Below are 17,308 nucleotides of genomic sequence, written 5' to 3'. Positions count from 1 at the left end.
CATAAGAATTGAAAGCTTTGTGGTACCTCCTCGTTTGTCTTTTTAAATTTTAACCACTTAATAACCCCTACATTTATACCACTCGGCTTTTTGCTTGAATTTTCTGTCGTTGACCCGCTCTTTTTTTTTGTTCTTGTTTTCTAATTTCGAGATTGTCCCTACATTTCTCCCTCTCACCTTACCACAAACACCCTTCACTTGTTTTCTTCAAAATTTTCGAGATACCCTCAAGTTCACCTTTAGTTTTAAAAAGTCTTAACATTGTACCCCTACATTCTTGGGGTAATGGATTTTACACAGAGAGAGAGAGAGAGAGAGAGAGAGAGAGAGGGAGGGAGAGAGAGAGAGAGATTTAACATACATAGGAGACTGATTGGGATCTATGAGATAGGACCTAGCCCATGGTTGAGGAGGATTAAACTTGGGCTCCAAATTTTTTACTTCGATGCTCATGTAAATCATCAAGCCAGCAAAGAGAGAGGTTGGCATAACTTTTTCATCCATTCTATGTTTATGAGTATTCTTGGACTTGTTTGTAGCTTATTTTTATTCTTTTTTTTCCAAGCTTGGTACTTTCCAAAGTTATATGGAAAAATCTCACATCTTGAAGTACAAACTGAAACATTCCAATAAGAACTACTTTAATTACTATAGTTAGATGTGTGTGTGTGTGTGTGTGTGTGTGTGTGTGTGTGTGTGAGAGAGAGAGTCTGAAGTATTAAACAGCCAAAAAATTTAATCAGGTTATGGATCATGAGAAGATACCATATGTTGTGGTTGTACATGGGATAGATGGAACTGATATAAACATGATTTTGTTGATTGGGATCAACATTGTGGTATTGTGAAATTGTGAATGCTATACTTTCTCATTTGTGAAACAAAATGAGGATGATGCCAAGCATTGTGCCAACGAGCATGGTATGGATGCACAAATGGAAACTAACTCGTAGTTAAAGTCGAACAAGGTATTCTAAGACCATGTTGTTATATTGTTTTTCACCATTAAACTTACTTTAGTTCCGTGGCACAAGCAATGGTTGAATGATATTTTAGTGCCTAGTTGTCAAAAGCATGTACATGTGGGTCATAGAGGGTTTTATGATGTACTTCTCTATTCATCAAAACATTTACCTACACTATTAGCGAAGATACTCATTTTTAAAGAAACTAGTACAAGTGATGCAATGGTCTCCGATGGTGCAATAATTTTCAATATGGGTGATTGTAGACAATCATTATTGTGGTCACTATTACTATATTTAACGGTTCAAATGGGTAATATTTTGGTTTGACCTCACACAAATTATTTGACTAAATGTAGATATATTGGAATGTGAGAGGGGCTTGTTCTCATAAGAAATACATCTTATGGCAAACTATATTTAGTAAGAAATGCAATAGATGTGTGGTTGCACCATAAGTGACATGATTTGGTAGGATTCATTATACATTTGAGGGGATATTCAACATATTATGTTAGTCGACTATCTCATCACTATTCTGTTGTCATATAATTATTCAAGGTAAGTTTTGTTCATGAATTGTTTATAAACGATCTATACAAATGATTTTGTTGGTAGAAATCAAATATTTTGATGTGGTGATATGATTAGTTGGAATTTATGCCCCTAACTATTGTAGTCAATGCATTGAGGTATGGTTGTCCATGTATAATATTCTATCAATGTGTTGTCACGGTTTGTCGATTCATCACAATCCACTTCACAATTCTCTCTAATGGATTCTAGATGACCCTAGGTTTACCTTTCAATATATATAATACAAGCAATTTTGGAGTAGCTAAGATAGAATGCATGAGACGTATGATAAATCATTTTTGCTCGAGTGTCTTAAAATGTCAATTGAACAAGATGTGGATGTCACCTAATAATTTTTGCTAATGTTTTAAGCTCAAAACACATATGATACATATGTACATATCTTTGCTTGAAAGGACCTCTTTGCAATTTAAGTCTCTTTTATCGTCACATTCTTAATTTGATACCTATATTTTGGTTGTCTTTACACCACAAATGAATGTAATGGTTTTAGAAGCATGATTTTAGGGTTACGATCGAGCGTTATGACCAGCATATGCCTCCATCTAATTATGTGGTGCAAGTTAACTGCGAGTTAAATGAAGTGTGGTTCTTATCGATACCGTAAAAGTCATTGAAATTTGCATTAATTTTTTTGAAGGAATTGATGGGACCAAAGTTGATTATTAATGATGATGCAAAGTGGATTACTATTGATTATTCAAAGTGGATTATTAATTATGAGGTGCCATTGTTGTTTTTGTAATACTACTAGAAGTGATGCTATTTTTAAGGAGTTGGATGATGTTTTTCAAGAAGAAGAGGTTTTGTTTCACCTTCCAAATGGGGAAAGTCTTGGTTGGGATGATATAACAAACGAGGTAAGGGAAATTTGTATAATACTTTCATGTTTGAGAGCTGACATAGAGTAAATGTATACATTACGAAGTTAAAAGGCATACTTATGTGGTAACTATGGATGCTAGAGCATGTGGAGATTGTTTCATCACGTGGTTGATTGTTTTATGGCATAAAGGCATGTTCCTTCTACCTATGTAGGGCGGGCAACAATATTGTAATGTTGGTTTTTACATACAATAATCATCCGTGGCTATGAATTAGATCCTTCTTCACAATAGATTAAATCGGAGGGGTATACGTACAAATAGAAGAACCTTACATTGTCATTCGTAACCCTACTCATCACACATTGTGGGCCTCTTGCATTGTATTCTTCATCTGTTTTCAACCTCTTCAAATTGGTGAGTCTCTTATTTCATTGTTTGGGAAAGTCACAATCATCCTAAAATAGGTTTGTCAGTTGCACTTCTAGTACATGAAAAAGTTTGCATGTATTGCAAAATCGCCACTACTTGACCACAACATTTTACATGTTGAAAGATCTTCTAATCTGGTTCTTTACATTGTGATACGTTACAATGTCATAAAACATACTTCCATTGAAGAAAATCCAAACTCAACTTTTCTAAACACCTGCATTCCACTTCCGAAGGTTCTAATAAATCTCATGAAACACTAGTTTTTTAAGGCGCATTCAGTGTTTTAAAGTGAACTAGCAAATTGGAAACTTTTTCGATAAGTAGAGCCTTCTATTCTTCTTTCTTTCCAAAAAAAATGTCTGGGTAGCAAAGCTCTTACAAATGAGAAAAATCATACACAAGGAAATTAAACAGATTTATAAGTTCATAAAACTACAATATGGCAAAACCCATTACATTTTCCATAGCTCTCTTTGGTTGATGAACCCAAGATGACTCTGTTCCAAGAACACTTGGCTAGGCCTTTGGTTAGATACATAAGTAGCCCAGATCAAGTGATTCTTTTGTGCCCCTTTCAAGTTGGGGCTTTGCAACTCCTTTGTTGCTACGGAGCATTTGTTTCCTTGCTTTATTACTTAATCCTTCGGACAAACTGTTAACACAGATAAAAGCCATGCCCATTTAATAGAGCTCTCTCTCTTCCTCTCAGATTTTTGCTACTATGGGGGATATAGTACTATTAGGAGACTTTAGTGCACAAACCAAGGATGAACATACAACTATGTTTGACTTTAAAAATTATGGTAGAAAAAAAGGAAGTCACACCAGGATTGTCGAAGTCAATTGTGTAAAGCACCCACAAATGCCTTTCCTCACAGAACAGACAATGCACCCAAACCCAAACCTAGTAGAGTGATACAAATAGTTGGTATGATTAGGAATGCCATGATACATACAAGGAGATGCTTGCAACACGAAGTAAGATAGGGCATTTGAACGCACAAATAATCAAGAACAACCTTCCAACGGCTTGAGAGGAAAAAGAAGAGATCATATTTGGCTAAATTTGAAGCACACATGCACTGCTTGTTACTAGGACAACAAAGTAAAAGAGCACGGAAAATGTATAATAAGAGGCAACTGATAACACGATTGATCTCACCTCTGGTGTAGTGTGAATATGCAGGTGCTCTATGATATTCCAGGAGTTCTCCCACTCCCCTACCCACATAGCTCATGCCCATGTGAATCAACCTTTTTTACTCTAGAAAATGTAAGGAACGCCATTCCTCAGTTACAACTTGGGAGGACTCAAGATCATGATGGATTGGTTGGTGAACACTTATCTCTGTCTGTGAAACCTTGCTGCGTTTGCCAGCACACATATTTAATAGAGCTATGTGTGAAAGTTTCCCTACTACCTGGACAGAACATACCATTGTGCTAATCTCCAAGAGCGGAGACCCCATGATGCCGAGCAATTAATTATAGGACAATCACTATTAACCATTACTTGGTTAAACTATATGGCTCAATCCTAGAGTCGAAATTGAGTATATAGGCAGAGAAGAATGGTTACCATTCAGCTGGACAAGCAAGCTTTTGAAAGGGGTTCAAAAGCTTGGATCATATATTGAACCTCTGAGCCCTTATCAAGGAGGAAAACGTCCACACAAAAAGATTTATTGCTGCTTTGAGGATTTCCAAAAAGCCTTCAACACTCTACGACACACTCAACTCATGCAGCGGCTAGAAGCACTTGGTGTCCCTGTAGAAATGCAATGGGGAATGGGGAATCTATGGACTATGATTCAGTGTCAGAGAAGTGTGATCTCCTAATGGGTTGTCGGAGGCTTTGGCTAGCACAATTCGAGTAAAACAAGGATCCCCACTATTGCCCACTCTTCAGTCTCCATATAGATGAGGTATTGCATTACATAGAGAAATTCGGTGGTTCGGAAGCATGCCTAGCAGGTATAGCCGTACAAGCATTAGCATATGTTGTTGATATTTTAGTGACATCCAACTCCCCAGAGGAACTACAAAACTCCTTTAAATAATTTTGTACAGACAAAGCTAAGATATTCTCTATATAAATAAGGTATTACATTACATAGAAAGATTTAGTGGTTTGGAAATATGCCGAGCAGGTATAGGCATACAAGTATTACTATAGGCTGATGATATTTGCTGATGGACTTAAAGGCATTTAAATGAGTTCAAATAATTTTGTAGGGACAAAGGTTTAACGGTAAACCTAGATAAAACTAAAGTGATGGTGTTTAACACCACTCAAGAATGAGTAACAAGATCAGAACCAGAGTCCATTTGGGGGTGAGGTGGCATACACACAATCTACACATAACTAGGAGGAACATTCATAGGGCTTTAGTTCTACTGATGGGAAGCTGCCAGTGCCTCAACTTTCTCATGGATATCCAGCCATTGGTACCCTTGAAAGACAATGTGCACACATATAATTCCGCGAGCCACTACCTAAATTGCATCTATTCGATACATTTGCCCCACTGACTCTTCTCTACAGGGTAAAAACTTAAGAAGTGAATCTTAACAAGGCAAATAACTGGAAAGACTTTCGTCTCAATGATTGGTCACATGATAAGGAACAAAACATCAATGCCCCATGGCATAATTTGGGTGGAGATGAGGGCAGCCCCAACAATCACCGCGACATTATTCTCATCAGTGACCAGTATACAACGGCCTTGGTCTAAACAAAGATACTCAAGGTTGACACTTACATCAAAGCAACTGCTAAACATGAAGATAATCGTTGTTAGTATGCTGAAACGCAATAATGGATCAAGTCACATGGCGTAACATTAATGCACTGCAACATTCCAATATAGCTTGGATTGTCCCCATCTAAACATGACCAAAGCAAAGACTAGAGTGAAGCAAACCAATACTATCAAATTGGATAACCGAAGAACATGGATCAGGCCCACTGCATCTCTTGGTCCAATTATAAGGCACACCTTTTACACACATCAGAGGATGGATTTATCATCAGGCCCTCTTATATGGAAAATACATCTATCCCATGCCCAGTGCAGTGTGATAGGGCATCTGCAGACCTCTTCACATCAGTTCGAGATTCAGGGAGGCAGTTATGCAGGCACGCCTCTAGAAGAAAGAAATTGCCATTTTGTTTTGCCCCTACACAACAAGTTAATGGAATGTGAGGACCACCGGTGCTTGGGGCTGTTCTTGTTAGAATTCAAGAGACACTATGAGAAGTTGGTGAAGGGCAACAAATGTAGCCACACAAGCTCACCAAAAAGAGCAATCACAACTTTCTTTAGCCCCGTCGTTTCTACTCATGCTACAAATCAATTAAGGATTACATAAGTGGCCTTCCAACCAGGACATTCCAAAGTGGTTACAATAGATCAGGCAATACCAATTTGTCTCATACATAGGCCCTGGGCTCATGGAGAATGATCTTGCCACCATTTTCATTGAGAAATAATGGCTATTATCTCCTGCCATCATAGGTGTTTGCTTCCTGCACTTTGGAGATCTTTCCATTCTGGATCAACCTATGGTAGAGATATTTTGCAGAAAAAAATTAAGATCCATCTAACTTGAGAATCCTATATGTTTCAGCAATGGTATTCTTTGGTCAATTCTCTTTTATTTAGTTACATTTATTTCAAGTTTTCTGTTCTCAAAATTCTTGTTTGGTCTTATAGACCATTTTGGCCTCTTAAAAGATGTATGCACATAAGAAATGTGCATACATCTAACTTCCAATAAGAAATGTGCTATGCACATAAGCCATGAACATTTGAACCACAGCCTGGTCACCCTTGCATTGATAAATAAAGGCCATTATCACACCGCACCAAAGGTGCTTCCCTTGATTCAAAGATCTCTTCGTCTTGGAGTGGCACATGTTGGAGATTTTTCGGAGGCATAAGTTCCATTCTAAGTTCAGAATCTTAAAGTTCTTAGACTAGATTCTTTAGTACCCTATGTTTAGTTATGTTTAATTTGTTTGTAGTTCCAAGGTAGAGAAACATTTAGGATGAATCTCTTGTTGTTCGGTCTTATAGGCCATTTTGACCTCTTAAAATATCTCAATCTCTCTCTGGTCTGTATTGAGGCTATATACCCTAGTGGTATACTGTAGTAGGCCAAGATTCAAATCCCACCAATTTACAAATGACCTAGCAGACCATATGACCTTCTAATCTCCTCTAGATCTCTCTCATGCTTATATAAATGTTCATTATGTTGTCTTGTGAGGCAATGCAGTAAATATACATAAGATTGTAGAAATCAAATATGATAAAGGATCATACCATGTGATTTCTGGAGGATGGCTTTGCAACTTTACTATGCCGCAACAAGCTTTATACTTCTTCTTTGAACCACATGGACAGACTTTATTCCTAGCTATTTTCTACAAAAAATATGTTTCAAAACTCTCACCATAATTCCAAATTTCTTTGATAGAAGCTGGTAACTTTAAATATCATGTTGAAGACAACTAAAAAGGATAAATTATCAATTAATGAAAGAGTTCTATACTCTACCTTGACTTCCTGTTGTGACGTGTGACCATTTGCATTGATAAGTGATGAGTTTTTCTCCAAGAGAACATGTTCATTACCACCTTCATTTTGTATTTCCTCTATTATATTAAAGCAACAGGGTGGAGTGTCTTAAAATTTTATAGGAGTAACAAGAATTATTTTCAACTATGATAATCAGAAAGTTGAGCCAAGAAAAACGATTGTTTCTGCATCGATTTTCATAACCCAAACAGTCTTATCTTACCTTAGAAATAATGCGTCTTGATAGCATTTATTATTCATAAAAATAGGAACATATCAAGTCTACATACTTTCCTACACCTGATTAATCCCAAACAGTCTTATCTTACCTTGGAAATAATGCGTCTTGACAGCATTTATTATTCATAAAAAAAGGAACATATCAAGTCATATAATGAGATGGTGTAAGAAACTATAATTGATTTAAAAATACGAAACTTACTGCAACTTACCGTTTTGAGAACATTCTATCTGTGTCTCCAGCTGATCTCTCACATCATCAACCACGTGATTACAGCCCTCCTAGGAAGAACATGATTTAGAATTTTGTCAACCACAACATGGACATAATTAAGAAATATGTCCAAAAATAAAACAATACCTCCTGCAATATTTCCTTCGCTATTGATGCTGAAGGTTTCTTCGGTGGGAGTGCAGTTTTAGTAGGGCGCCTTTCTTTTCCTCCTCTATCCTTGGCATCCACTTTCTTGTCTGGAGGAGCCTATTTCATAAGTACTGTAAATTCAGAACTCCAGAGAAGTCTCAAGCTATGCTTATTGGTAACAGAAACAGTCATTTTGCAAAATTCTTACCAACCTCCAACTCGATTGTCTTTGCAGACCCGTCTCCAGTATCATCTATCTTACGTATACTATTGTAATGCTCACCATCATGGTATGATCTGCCCAAAAGTTCACATATACTTTTCATCTAGTGACGAAAACCCACAAATTTCATTTATTTTTGGACAAAGAAGAAAATCGCCCCCAAAATAAAATTAAGAAATTAATATAAGGAGTTTTAAAATGGAACAAAATAAAACACCCATGTTCAAGGATTGAAAATTAATGAAAATCTAACCCGTTTACTGTATAATCTTTGACCTGCATGAAGAAACTACCATTAATTATCTTAGTACAGGGTTGATATCAAGTATTAAGTCAGAAATATTTCTGAGGTCAATGACAATTAACAAATAATTTCTTGCCTGACCCAATCTGCATGATGATTAATCCCTCCAGGAAGAAAAGAATGATGAGTTTTGTGAATATCACAAGGCATGAGTTATAAAACAAATGGACTGACACAGAATTGCTTGCCTAAATCAATCCAGTCCCATGTGTAATCCCACATGGAAAGAAAACAGTGATGTTTTTTGTTAAGTTCACAAAGCACTAATAAACGAATCTTGGTCATGTGATAAACACCAAAGAGAGGAAATTAATTCATAAATCTCATATATTCATTCTTGTCTAGTATTATCTAGTATTGTTGAATTTTATTGGACAGTCGTGACATTAACCTATTTTTATAATTTCCTAACCTATGGCATGTTTTTACACCAAAAAAACATGTGATAATTTTGGATACTTAGTAGTATATTGTATAATACAAATAGTAATTATAGTATTATGAGACTTTATTCTAAAGACTCTAAACTATATGTAAGTATTTATCAAAATACATAACTCATCTAACCCCAAGTTTTCGAAATGTCTGGTAACTTTAATTCCATGATACTGCATCTCTATAGGACGAAATCATGTTCCACAGAACCTACAACTATCTATATTTGATCTCATCCAATTAACTGGTGCCCTATTTGTATGAAATGTACTGTACCTATGTTCACAGTATGAATGGACCATCAAAGTTTTTAACAATTCTACCTTCACTTGAAAGCTTTGACATTATGATTATGACTAATATCTCTTACAGAACTTACAGATGGATGCAACGACATTCTGAGTTTTTGAAATTTTGGATGTGCCATCGTGGATAGGAAATCTGTTTAAATTAAAAAGGATTACAAATAGATTCAAAAAACTTAAAAATAAATACATAAGAAGGAAAGGTTTGCAAACCCGATGTATGCAGATATTTGAACCTGTCACCAATGAGACAGCTTGCAATTCCATATTCCCAGCCCATGTACTAACTTCTCGCATACTTCTACAATATTCCTCAAAAGGAACCTCATCCTCTATAAAAGGTTCAAAATCTTCGCGATGCGCCTACGAAAGGAATATATTTCAACTACTTGTAATCAAACATCACATTTTTGTCCTTGTGTCAATGTTAAGTTGCACTAGATTTACGATATTCATCCTCAATTGCTATCTAAATTCCAATGGAACAATGATTTACCTAGTACTCGTGACTCAATAAAATATATAAATAAGTACAAAAGTCACCATGCTTATAAAAGTTCTTACATTAGAAACATGGCTGTTGGTGCTGCTGTATACAATCATCTTAGCAGAATCATACCAAAGTACACAAATGAACTCATCCAAAAGTCTTTCAATCAACAGATGTAGTTTTTGTTGGTTATATTTCAACCTCCTCAAAGATTACATCATGGTTTAGACAGCATAGACAAATATACGACATGTTATATAATAGAATTATATACTTCCCTAATCATGTCCCACTTGCTCGAGAGTAGGCATAAGTTCATATAAACAAACATACAATTATACTTCCCTAATCATGTCCCTCTTGCCCAAGAGTAGACCCAAGTTCGCATCTAATAGATGCGAGAAACTGCACCTTATAAAGATCCTTCAGGTAAAATCACTTAAAAGTGAAATGAGTGGATAAGAGAGTGGGCTAAGATAAATTTTGACAATATCAGAATTGGCATTCTTTAGAGCAAGCGAAATTAGAGTGTTGAAAACTACAGGTCATCTAGTTGATATGCTCTCATTTCTACTATGCTCAGCGAAGAGCACCTTCAAAGCTCTACATGCAGGTTTTCGTTGCTGAAAGAAGCTTAAACTACTGGATTTTTCTTTACAGATTGGAATCTATCTTATGGCATTCTCTTCTATTAGCTATAGATAATAAAAAAACCAAAACAGCACTAGCCTTTGGAACCAACAAAATGTTGATCTCCTCATTAAGGAACAAACAATCTAGCTCCCTTTGATGTTAAAACTAAGCCTTTTAGAGCATCCAGAATATTATGCATATGTTTTTATATAAGATTTCTCTGGTCGTAAAATTTTAGTTGAATTGCTGGTTCCATTGGTGCTTTGACACTGGAAGTTCTACAGGCCCATTTCACAAGGCATATAGCTTGATTCTTAGAAAAATATCTATTGTTAAACAACAGCAATTCCTTATTATTCTACTTTAATATATTTTATAGGCATGTGCCAAACACCTCAATGAAGTCCACCACCATCTTCCGATACTTCAAGTGTTCCTCCTCATTGCCTTCAAGCTGGTCAGCAACAGCTCTGAAATTATCAAGACATTTGAATCAGCCTTCTGTGAAGTCAATATGTACTTCTCAATTTAAAATATGTACCTAAACAAGCAGTTTCCATCGGCCGTAATCTTAAGAACCCTCAGTCCAATATCTCGCAGCTGGGAATTCAGTTTTGTTCCATCTTTTGCTTTTGTAGATGCCTTATAAAAATAAAAGCTAATATCAATAAGCTTTGCTTTCGGGCATAATTAAGAGTTCAACTGTGTAAATCATGTGAATTTGGTTAATTACAGAGTAGATGTACCTGAACCTTTGGATTATTCTTTCGTCCCTTCTTCAGAACCATCTCATGCAATGTATTTTCCACTACCCATCTAGGGTCACAAGCTAAATAAGGACTTTGACAACTACAAGAGATGGAATTGAGAAGTTACATTGTTGTATTCAGGCCAGAACAGGAACATAGAAGCATTTACCTTTAGCTACTAATTCAACAGTCACCCACAAATCATATTCTAATTCAGACCAATATCATTCCATCGATAAGATTAACCCGCATTTTGAAACAATGGAGGAAATTTTCAACTCAGCCATGAATATCATACAATTGCCAAGGTCATGTACACATGATCTAAGTTAAAGTAGTCTCATGCTCACTACTGGGCTTAACAGACAAAAAAATAAAGTCCTTCATGTTATTGCAATCTAGTGATGTTTTGAACCTTGAATTATTCTTTCTTTAAAAACCCACACATTGTGTTCTTTCAATTAATTAATTCCTTTATTTGATCATGATCTATTGTGGTGAATTTCTCGTCACTTCCTTTTTATAATTAAATGATCTTATAATCCATCTCGAGCAAAGATGGGAATGAAACAATTATCAACCAAAGAGACAATCATAATCTCAGAATTATAAGTGCAACACCGTGAAATTAATCATAGACGGTGTAGGAATTTTATCCTGCTCAGCAAAGCTGAAATGCATCAATAAAAGAAACTAAGAACAAATCCTAAAATTTTCATTTTGATGTCAACGTAAGGTAAAGCTACAAGATATTAACAAAAGAAAGTGTAACGCCATATTGAATATAGGATTGGATGAGCCAGTGATAAAATATTATAATCTCTTTCATTATGAATTCAGATTTAGGGATGAAACTACATGTACCTGATCAAAAGTAGGGTATGATATTTTAACATACATACGAATCTGAGTCATATTCATTTATAGCATACCGAAAAAAAAAACTCCAAAAAATCATAGGATTTTGAGAGAACAATTGATTGTTCTTCACCCATCAGAAACGAGCACTGTAAAGTGGGAGGAGACGGTGTTTCTGAGCTGCCTCCGTTTCCATATACCAGAAACGATGCCGTTTCGATCCGATTCTCAGAGAGAGAGAGAGAGAGAGAAGTTTTTTTTACCTGTTTGAAAGAAAGGAACCTTGAGCTTCCTCGATATGTATTTCCAAAACAGAAAAGCAAAGGGCTGTGGAAGAGAGAGAGAGAGAGAGAGTCAAAACTGTAGAAATCCGAAGGAGAGGAAGGCCCAATGGCCAACTTCTATCTTCTCTGTCTGCAAAGCCCAAAGAAAAAGAGCCTTTGCAGACAGATGGGCACTCACTCTCTCTCTCATATGGCCACTCAACCTCTATGACCGACTATCTATCTATACACTCTCTCTCTGATGGGCACTCACTCTCTTATCTATACACTCTCTCTCAAATGGGCACCCATACTCTTATCTATACACTCTCTCAAATGGGCACTCACTCGCTTGCTCACTCTGTGTGTGAGATGGGGGGGATGGGCGGCAGGCCTCCGGCACTTTCCCTCCTTCATTGGCTCGGGACACTGAACCCCATGTACTCCAGTCCTCCGACTCCTGCACACCTCCCGACAACCCACATAAATCTCGACCCTCAGTGCTCCGGCCTCTGGATCCGCCTGGGCAACCATCTTTCTTTCTGCACCCACCACACTCTTCTTGTTGGCCGACCGCTTCGATGCCAGCCTTTCCTGACCCATAACCTTTCGTATCTTCAATCTGTCCCCCCCCCTGCATAGCCTCACGGCTTTTCTTGCTCAGATAATGGTCATATGGACATCATCCAAGGGTGCTCTAGGAACCAACCCCAGAGAAAGCTTGTATGTGTATCACTATGTGTCAAAGGGTGAGCTAGAATTAAGGGACTCGCAAATAAGTCTAGTCCCACTTTCCGTGCCTCTTTATATCAAGCATTTTAATGTCGTCGTATGTAACTGAACATGTGGCCTCATACGAAACAATCATGTCACGTTCATATGAGTCTTGTGAAATGCCAAGTGTATAAGGTTAAAGATACACAATGAGGAGTGATGCATTGAAGAAACTAGTGACGAGGACAATATGCATGGATAAGCACATATGTCTTGCCATAGGGGACCTCTTCTCCTCGATGCATGCGGTGCATGTATTCCAAAAATCCAAAACTCTTTCCATATATCATTCATTGTCAAAATGCCTACAAATGAACCACAAAATTCGGTTGTCTTGTGTTCTCAAATTACAAACTACACCACTTGTGAAGAGATAACATAACATGTTTGATATATATTTCTATTGTTTGGGTGCGCTCACTACACCATTGGTATCTACGTTGCCGCATAAATTGGAGTAACAATGTTTGAATCTTGTCCTCTTCAAAATTTATATTTTATGTCCAAGTGTTCATCAACTTTAACAATTATGATTTTGTACGCTCGTTTGCAATCAAATGTTAAAACCTATCCTTGGTCTCAAGGTGGTTTTATATTGTGTGCCAAGGGCAACATTCCACGAACATGGCAAAGAAATAGACAAACAATGCCTAACTAGTAAGTTACAAAACCAATTTGATCATTAAATTTTAAATAAGTAATATACCTTAGGGTTTGCCTTACGGCTTTGCAAGGAGTGTTGGTCGATATACCGCTCGAATACGGAGCATGTCCACTCTTGATAGCAATGGGCCCCCCCGAACCCATTACTACCGTAGATGTAACCAGGACTTCCCGGGAGGTCACCCATCCCAATACTGTTCTGGCTCAAGCACGCTTAACTTGCAATGCTTGAAGCATCCAAACAACCACAAAACTCATGGCATGCATCTCTCTCTCTCTCTCTCTCTCTCTCTCTCTCTCTCTCTCTCTCTCTCTCTCTCTCTCTCTCTCTCTCTCTCTCTCTCTCTCTCTCTCTATAATTCTCACTCTTAATCTCACATTCACCCACCGATTGTATACCGTTCGCACTCCTTGTATTGACCTCACGGTCTAGAACTCACAATTCGTAGTAATTTCTATGGAGGACCAATCCACAGAGACGTGAACCCATGGTGGCATATGATCGACGCCCTTCGAGTATCCATTTCGTGTCGAGTTCCCTCATTTCAAGTGGAAGGCTTTTGCAACGGCATCATCGGCATCCCATACATGCCTTCAACATATTATCTCTCACTTCCTTACATCTTTTCATTGTAAGCATGGGACTACATTCGGTAGCCATGCATTCCCTTTTGTCTCTTTTAGTATGTGTGCATAGGACTACTTTCAATAGTTGGCATTTTGCATAATCTTAGTATTTCCTTTCCAATGCACGGGGCTACATTGTAGCCGGCATTTGTATTCAACATATGTTCTACCCTTCCGTTGTAACCAATATACCTTGCATCACTCTCCCTCCCACTCACTTTCTCTTGCATGATATCCTTCCCCCATAGTCTCTCTCTATATTAACTTTACCCCTCTTTTATTTTTACCTAATTCTCATCATACCCTTACCTATTTTCAACTCTACCCCTTCCCTAACTTTTCAATATTTTCACTATACCCTCCCCTTACTTTTCCTTATCTTTAACTCTACCCCTCACATTTTAACTTTTAGCATCCTCCCCTAATTCAGTTTCTCCTATTTTCCAATTCTACCCCTCACCTCTTAATTTTTAGCATCTTCCCCTCATTCTCTTTTTTCCTATTTTAATCCTATCCCTCCCCTTACCTTTTATTGTTTCCAAATTTTTCTTCTAACCATCACCTCCCCCTTATTTTTTCCTAATTTGATCGTCTACCCCTCCCTTTACTTTTTCATTGCCACTCTAACTTTACCCCTACCCTTCCCTAACTCACGCCAAGTATATGAAACGATTTGGGTGCACTTGAATCGTTCTTGGTGACCTTTTCACTTCATTCCCACTTTGTCAATTTACTCTACCCCTGTCTCGTTCATTAATTTCAATCTACCCCTTTCCCCTTTCCTTTTTTCTATAATTACATTCATACCCCTCCCTCTTTTAGTAATTTTTTCGTACCCCTCCCCCTTTCATTCTTCTTAATCTCACTCTACCCTTTCCTCCTCCACTTTAATTTCCAATCTACCCTCCAATTCTTCTCAATTTATCTTCCTACCCCCCTCCTTTTTTCAAAGATCTCCATACAATCTAACATGCTTCACCATCCCTAACTCCCACCTCACACGCTTCTCTCCTACCCTTCCTCTCTCTTTCTCTCTCACACTCCCCTACATGTTTTTCAAATAAGCCCATAAAATCTTCTATCCCACACCAAATATATCAAACCCCATCATCAAATTTGAACACACACACTCTCTCTCTCTCTCACTCTCTCTCTCATCCCTTATCTTCCCTATATAAACCCCTCTAATTCTATATGGTCATGTGCACTGATGAGTTCCTTAGGAGCGAAACTAGTTTGCCACATTGACTATTTCTTTGTATTACTTTTTAAGTTTCTCAATATGAATTAGTTTTTAGTCTATTTCTCTCTCTCTAAACTTTGTACATCTCTCTCTCTCTATCTCTCTCTCTAAAATTCTCACTCTTAATCTCACACTCACCCACCGATTGTATACCGTTCGCACTCCTTGTATTGACCTCACGGTCTAGAACTCACATTTGCCCAAGTTATGAGAAACTGTTATGTTTGTTTTGTAAGCGGCATCCCAACCACACAAAAAAAAATCATATGAACGATCCCGTTTTGAGAGTTATATTAGCTACATGTATGGGACAAAACTTTATGAAGACCAATGGATCTACAAGGTTAAGTTGTCAAACAAACAATTATTTGCAATACTCAAAGGATAGTGAGTAGACACCCAATGGTTGATTAATCATGTAGTTGGTTATGACAATACAATGTAGAATGCACAAAAGGGGACCCAATAACAAATCTCTATCACTATACTCAACCATCATACACGTAACACATTACAAACACAAATGACTATAATCCTCAATCAAACAAATAAACATAGATGCCGAGAAAACATTGTATGATCAACAATGCAATATCATTCTTTTATATTATCTCTCTTGTTGGTTAAGGTTTTTGACATGGATTTTGTAGCCGAAAGGGAAGTACACCTCAAGCAACATGTATGCACTATTATCCTACTCTACTTAAACTTTATCTTGTTGAACCTTCCCATAGGGTTATATCTTCAATTGCAAGCTCCCAAGCTCGCACTTAAATAGCATTTATATCTACATCTTCAAAAAGTGGTCTTACATGACCAACACATGTTTGGGAAAAGGTTGATATTGCAAGTGGGTAGATGTTGGAAGAGCTCTATTAGCTATGAGTTAGTTTATGCATTTTTCTAGCCATGTATGCTTGATCATAAAAAAACTTTTAGTGGTTTTAGGATGACACTTGGTTCTACCATGTGCTCATTTGTATAATTGTGGTAATGCCGAGACAATAACATATTAACAACATTAAAAGGTCAATGTGTAACCTTTGTGGATTGAACTTATGACTAGGTTCAATGTGTAGTGTTTTGAAGTTGTGAAGAAGCTTAAATAAGTCTAGGTTCAATGTATGTACGAAGGATAGTTATGTATAAGTTGGCCTAGAAAAGCTCATACACTCATGCAATAGTTTGTATATATTGGATGCTAGGGTGAAAAGTTTGCTCAAATGTGTTAAATGCCACTTTTTTGTATTATTCTCGTACATTCCATGTATTCTTTTGTTTTTTTGTGTTTATGTACTTACCCAACGTGTAAGACTGTATTGGTCCTTCTCTAGATAGGAAGGGTTACTATGATGGACAAAGAGAGAGAGAGAAACTAATAAAAATAGAAGTTGAGAGAGATACCAAATGAATAAAGAATACATTAATAAATAAATAAATAAATATAGTTCATTGCTTAGTAGCAATGCCCTTTATCGGAACCAATAACATTCTATTGCTTGACATGGATTGTGATCTAAATATTACATGTCTATACTTCAAATGGTAATGTTCTAAGCATTCACCTAGGCCAAATTCCCAATCAAAGAATAAAATCACTAGTATAAACATGTTTATTATGCCAATGAGTAGATTTGCTAGTTTTATGTACTACATATAACGGAAACCATTGAGCATGTCAATTTGTTTTGATATCCACAATTAACCTAAGTTGTTTTGATACAAAGCATGAC

The 17,308-nt window shown here is 36.9% G+C and overlaps 1 protein-coding gene across 3 annotated transcripts; it reads right to left on the bottom strand.

Annotated features, from left to right (window-relative positions):
- Positions 1-3,217: 3,217 nt before the first annotated feature.
- LOC147867127 (SEC-C motif-containing protein / OTU-like cysteine protease family protein) lies at positions 3,218-12,029 on the bottom strand. Of its 3 annotated transcripts, none has more exons than XM_087314895.1 (11): positions 11,145-12,029; positions 10,940-11,040; positions 10,793-10,868; positions 9,489-9,638; positions 9,350-9,411; positions 8,221-8,305; positions 8,006-8,125; positions 7,857-7,926; positions 7,384-7,511; positions 7,150-7,250; positions 3,218-3,473 (listed from the first exon to the last, which is right to left on the bottom strand). In XM_087314895.1, exons 1-11 carry the CDS (start codon positions 11,184-11,186, stop codon positions 3,350-3,352), a joined length of 1,059 nt encoding a protein of 352 aa, XP_087171021.1. In that variant the 5' UTR covers positions 11,187-12,029; the 3' UTR covers positions 3,218-3,349. The 3 variants fall into 3 exon arrangements, with proteins under 3 accessions (XP_087171021.1, XP_087171023.1, XP_087171022.1); XM_087314897.1 differs by having other exon boundaries at positions 7,384-7,463; positions 11,145-12,028; XM_087314896.1 differs by having other exon boundaries at positions 7,384-7,481; positions 11,145-12,024.
- Positions 12,030-17,308: the final 5,279 nt, after the last annotated feature.

The sequence above is a fragment of the Azolla caroliniana genome, unplaced genomic scaffold, assembly GCF_043228905.1.
Source record: "Azolla caroliniana isolate FFs.n. ecotype wild unplaced genomic scaffold, voAzoCaro1.0.p SCAF_2, whole genome shotgun sequence".
NCBI classification, from domain to species: Eukaryota; Viridiplantae; Streptophyta; class Polypodiopsida; order Salviniales; family Salviniaceae; genus Azolla; species Azolla caroliniana.
Note: the sequence above shows the minus strand (reverse complement) of the source record. Positions and strands in the feature narration are given on the sequence as shown.